Source organism: Zosterops lateralis (genome assembly GCF_965231275.1).
Source record: "Zosterops lateralis genome assembly, chromosome: 3".
Classification (NCBI taxonomy): Eukaryota; Metazoa; Chordata; class Aves; order Passeriformes; family Zosteropidae; genus Zosterops; species Zosterops lateralis.
Genome location: NC_139764.1, coordinates 109,739,129 through 109,745,128, shown reverse-complemented (window position 1 = coordinate 109,745,128; position 6,000 = coordinate 109,739,129). Strand labels below are relative to the sequence as shown.

Here is a 6,000-nt window from a genome sequence, read left to right as displayed (position 1 = left end):
GGTAACAGACTCTAGACCAGATAACTATTTAACATAGTCACATTTTGGTGGGATAAATCCCAACTTTAATCTCTGTATAAACTGATTTCCTTGCTGTAATTTCAGAATAATATTTATCATTTCTCTGCTTTGCATGTCTTACCTGTTGAATGAAAATTCTAGGTCTTGTAATGTCATAGATCAGGTTCCTGGTAAAGTTTGATAAAATTTATTCAGATAAAATTATTTTGAAGGATCAGACAGATCAGGGTTAAATCAACATAGATTTTATTGCCGTGAAATGTTTGATCAAATGTGGTCATTATCTTCATAGACTCATGTAAAACAGGTAGCTCGTATAGGAAATAGAAATATAAAAGATTATGTTTTTCACCACTGAATTATAAATTAAATTAAGTGGAAGGAAAAGAACCAAACCAAAACTCCAAAGCAAGAAATAGGACATTTTTTTGTTGGTGACCAAGTGCGCACTCACATTTAAATACAATCACAACAGCTGCTGTACAGAACAGAATTAATTGTACAAAATAAAGAAAAGTAAAGAATAGCAATAAAAAAGATCAGACCTCTCCAAATGACCTTCACCTGGCAAAGGAAAATGACTTTATCTTCCTCCCTCATTCCCCACACAGCTGTATGTGGATTCTTTTTAAACCTGTAATGAGGGCAGAGGCAAAGGATACTTTTATAAATACAGTTCTTGTATAATTTATTGATTCCTCCTTGTGTTGCAGGCTTGTGTCTTCTACTAATGCTGTTTCCTCTTGCCCTTAGAAATAAAGAATCAGAGCAGCAGAACTATTTCTCCAAAGGATAAATGAAAGTCAAATGACCTTGGGATTCACCAGCAGCCCTTCTGGATACCTAAGATATCTAAGACCAAAATTGCTTGTTGGTATTAGGAAACAAATAAACAAACAAACAAAAAAAATAGCAGTTAGAGATTGTAAAGTTAAAACTGGCTCTTAGGACAACAAACAGCCCTTGTTGAGCCTGGCTGCAAAATTGTGAGCTGCGCCTGTGCCACTGAGTCACGTCCAAAGGAAGAGATGAACTGGGGAAATATTTACACAGAGGTCCAGGATTTGGAAGGACTATACATTGTGCCTGCTTTGTAGCAGAGTTTTCTGGTTTTAGGAAAAGTCAAAGAGAAGCTTCAAAGAGCAGATCCCGTGTTGATTTGGAGAGCTGAAGTCTTTTCCCAACAAATGTTGGCGTCTATCTTTAAAAAGGAAGCAAATGAATGGCCTAAATTCTCCCCTTCTGCCAGTTCTCCAAGGCAACAGAATGACACCCAGAAGGAGTTGGGGTTAAAGATGGCAGCATGAAGGACAAAGTTATTGACAGTCTTCAATTGTAGGTGGCAGAGTCATCACTGCTTGTCTGTGGTTCCCTCCCCTCAAAAGGCCACGTGAGCTCTGTTCCAGTTCTCATCATCTGGTAAAACTCTCCCTGTCCTGCATTACCTGTCTGCCATGCAATGGTGCTAAATGAGGGCTGTGTGAACACAGAACCAAATCTCAGGGCAGAGGTGACAGTGTTACCCCTACTCTGCCAGAATCACCTTCCAAGCTTAGTCAGCACAGGAGCTGTTTGTACTTACAGTAAATAACACCTTGCTCTAGGAAAATAAGTTTGTAGTTGGTCAGCATGTTTGCTCCATGAGTAATTTGCTAATAAATCCAAGAGTCAGAAGCTGTTTTTTGTGAGTCAAATGTGCCAGGACTTAGGATAAGGAGTAAGTTCAGGGAGCAACTTAAAATGTTTTGAGATTGGTGGTGGGAAAGGTGGAACTCATATAGAGCTGAGCAATGGGCTGAAGCACAACAGGATCCAACTATTCAGAAAGCACTTGGGTTATGAATCAATTTTTGGGGTCCAACGACAATGACTCATTGTCCTGGCCATGAAACTTTGGAGACTTTTCTCTACTCCTTTGATGGTTTTGACATTGAATAAAACTTCCATAAACTCTTTAAGGGACATTTTTTTCCCTTTTCTGATCAGATAAATTTCTAAGTCAAAGAGGCGCAAATATACTTCAATCTGACACCAGAGAGCACCCACTAACTTCAAATCATTAATTTCCTTCCTTCAGGTTTATCTAGGTCATGAATGTGTTTTGGGATGGCAATGTTTCCACAGACACAAGGACTAAGAAAATAATAAAACCCCCAAAACTACAACATGGGAACATGGGCATGTTCTCATGGACAGCCCAGGAATGCAAATGGATGAGAACCTAGGCTGAGATTTTAACAGGAACATCAGTGAATTCATTGCTTAAAACTTCACTGAAATTTCCAATGTCAAAAACTACAGGCATTTTGACACCAAACTGCCCACACAGCTAGTTCAGCAGAAAAGGCAGTGATAATTATTGTTCCCTCAAAAAAATTAAGTGCCATTAAAAACAAAAAAAATAGAGAGCCTGTCAATGTCAGCAAACTTGCAGCCACATTTTAAAGACAATTTTGCTTTTAAAATGTGCTAAGGGAAAAACCAGAACGTTTGATATGGAAATAGAAACAACTTCTTAATGGAAAGAACATATAGCAGTTCAAGCAGGTTGAATCAGATCTGTATGGACCATTAGCAAAAATATACAGGGGACCTTCAGCCAAAAACTGGAAGCTCTGGGGCTTGAATTGTGCTCAGATTTATTAATAGTAATAGATCAAAGGGTAATCCAGGCCAAAAATAATCTGTTGCCTGCAGAGCAGACACTCATAGTGATTATGTAACAGTGAGAGACATAAGTCTTGAAATAAATCATTGTTGGGACCTTGGACCATATTCTGAATAGGCAAATATTTCATATACGGCTGTATACATGTTATTTTCAATGTTAAGCATTTTCATTTGATGATAATAAAATGCTGCTTTCCCAACAGTTTCACAGATATATTTGCCCAACGATTTATTTCTCTTTCTCCAAAAGATTGATATTTTAGTGGAAAAAAAATGAAAAGGATTTAAAAAACATTTTCCTTATATTTTTTTCCCAAACAAAGCCTAATTTAAATTTATCCACATCTTGAAATGGAGGTTCAAATTAAATTGTTTTACAGCACATATTTTACAGATGTGGCAACTCTGCATATCTGACACAGTCAAACTTTTGATTTTTCCCTTCCCTCTCCCTCAGTTTGGGCAATAGAAAAAGCAGAATGAGTTTTCTTTTCACTTTTAATCATGGTTACCTACTTTCACACTCAAGTATTTCATGTTCTAGGACAGTTCCACAACGTTTCTGCTGAAGACATCTCTGAGGACAGTTCATTTGATTTTGGCATTTCTCCAGAAGTACCGGTACAAATTCGTTAAATTCATTTAATAAAGTTAAATATTTTGAGGCACTTGATCTTGGTGTGTTAAGGAGATATAGTCCCATGGAGATACAGCTGTTTCCCTCAAAGCAGGATGGTGACTGGATAACACTAAACCTGGTATCTGTGTTATGCACCTACTCTGAGCAAGGACAAATCTGGGCAAGAGCACAAAGAGCACAGGATTTTTTTTCTTCCCAGACCTCTTTAAATAGACAGTCAGGGACTCCTTACCTCCCAGAGTGTTTTCTCATGGTGATGGCAATGTCCTTACTGACCTTGAGAGGAACAGCATCATGCCATTATCACTCTATTGCCTCCTGTAATTCGAAAGGTGAAGGTGATCTTGTTAATTCAGTTTGGCTCCTTGCATCTGGCTCTAAGCACCTCAGCTATTTGTCACAGTCCCTAGGTTTAGTCTAAACCGGTCATCCAAGGTGTAATACATGCTAACAATTTCTAGAAAGTAAAAATGTGTCTGAGAGACTTTTGTCACCCCCACAGTTATCTAGTGCTGTCTCTGGGATCCTCCAGCTCCTCCTCCAGGTGTGTCCAGTTCCCCAAAACTGTCATAACTATCAAAACTCTGTGTCTGTCTTAGATACCTAAAACATCTCAAATGGCTCTAAACATTTACACATGGACAACTATGTTTTTTTTTGTACCACAGAAAGAGTTGAACTGTCCCTTGGAAGAAAAGGTCTGGTTCTGTTGATCTTAAACAGAGTTTAGATGGACAACATCAAGCCCTCCCAGCAATCCCATTCCTTCCTACCATTTCTCAATAAGGTGATGTCAGAGAAACAAGAAAAAGAATGGAATAAAGGTCTGGTTGAAGAAGGAGTTCGAAAAAGTCCCTAGACTCAAAGAGTTTTGAGTTCAGACCGTACCTCTCGTTTTCTGTCTGAGGATGTGTGGTGGGTGGTAAAGCAATTTTTCAAAAGTACATTAGCAAGGTTATTACCACTCAGCTGCTGTGGACCAAGCCAATCTGTCTTATTTATCATTTTGTTTTTATTTTATTTCCAGTGAGTGGATTCTGTTAGACCTCTGCACCTCAGCTGGATTTATAAAGACAATTTATAAAGCCGCAGAAAAAAGCTGTTGAAGAAAACAAAGCATCATAAAATCAAGGCAACACAAAAGGTGACTCCAATTGCCTGCACTGATCGTGTTGAACAGAGACCCAGGTATGGCAGAGTGCTGTGGGACCAGGGGCTGAGGAAAGAGAGGACAGAAGCCCATGCTGTCATTTAAACTGAAGTTCACAGAGGGATCAGGGCTCTTACTGAGACTATCAAGGTTTGTTTTCCTTTTAGTCTGCCATTCTCTTTTCACAAGAGACACCATGGCTGCTGCTTGAATGGTCAGGACAGATTCCCAACAGGTTCTGGCCTCATTCCAGTGCAGCTTTATTGTACATTCCCATGTACAGGACGGCTCATTTGTCCCATGACCCAAGAACTCCTTTTTTGCCAGATTTCCATACTGTTTTCCCAACGGTGAGTAGATCAGGCATTTCCAATGGACCAGAGGAAGCCCTTCTTTCAATCTATCCAGCATGCAAGCAAAGTCAGGATGCTGGAACTGCGTGTCCCACAACTGATGCACTGACCCTAACTCTGCTGCCAGAGAAGAAAGTGCTTCAAATTTCATGTGCCACCTCAGCCAAGTCCAGAAGTGCTTATAAAAAACAGTGTTAGTGTATCATTCAGAACAATTAAATACTACGTGCACAAAAAAGCAGTTTAGAGCAACATAAATTTTTAAAAAGTGACAATTTCATCACACAATTACTGTACACTGCTGTTCTTAGGGTTGAATACTTTCCTCTCGCACGCTCTCTCTTTCTCTCAGTTTTAATCTTCCTTTTTTTATTTTCTTTTTATTTTCTTTTTACTATTTTTTTTCTTCCCACACCTCCCCCCCCTTTTTTTTTTCCTTTTTTTTTTTTTGTAATTTGGTCCACCGGAGATAAATTGCCCTCAATGATATATATATTTAAAAAAAATATCAGCAGCAAGACTCTCTCGAAATAGATTCTGTTTGATGTAGCTAGTCTGTCTTTTCTGTTTTGCCCTCTTTCACAGCAGCCTCTGAAGTTTTCCGCAGGGGGGCTTTCTCCGAGTTGGCGTGTCCTTGGCCGGATTCCGCCGCTCCTCCGTTTTTGTGCGATGTGTGCTTTTCCAAGTAGTTCAGCATTTCACTGAGAACAGTTTGGAAAGTGCTTAGGGCAGCACATATTGCAGGAGTTCCGAAACCGTGAGTGATCAAACTACAAATGGGAAAAGAGACAGAAGGGAAAGAAAAAAAAAAAAAAAAAAAAAGAAAAGGGGGGAGAAATACACACACATGCGTAAATATCAGTGCGCTCACAAACAGTGAGGAGTTTACAGTAAACTCAGTTTTTGCTGTAGTAAAATTCAAGATTTGCTCCCTAAACTATTTATGACCTGTGGGAGAAAGAGAAAAGAAAGGAGTAGAGCCAAAGAGCAGATTGCATACAGCTTCAAAGGTTGTTTTTTGGTGGAGCCTCAGTTCTGAAACATCACGGGACAGACCCTCAGCAAGTGCAGACTGACACGGGGCTGTTGACTTCAGAGAAGCCAAGACAGGATCCATGCCCTCAGCTCTCCAGCATTGCTAATTTTCCAGAGTCATAAAATCTGGC

At 39.4% G+C, this 6,000-nt stretch overlaps 1 protein-coding gene across 1 annotated transcript in view; it reads right to left on the bottom strand.

The window, feature by feature from the left end:
* Positions 1 to 4,986: 4,986 nt before the first annotated feature.
* TFAP2D (transcription factor AP-2 delta) overlaps positions 4,987 to 6,000 on the bottom strand; it is a 49,243-nt gene continuing 48,229 nt past the window's right edge. The window contains exon 8 of the mRNA XM_083856807.1: positions 4,987 to 5,604. Coding sequence (XP_083712933.1) covers positions 5,385 to 5,604 — 220 coding nt within the window. The 3' untranslated portion in view covers positions 4,987 to 5,384. The remainder of the gene's footprint in view (positions 5,605 to 6,000) is intronic.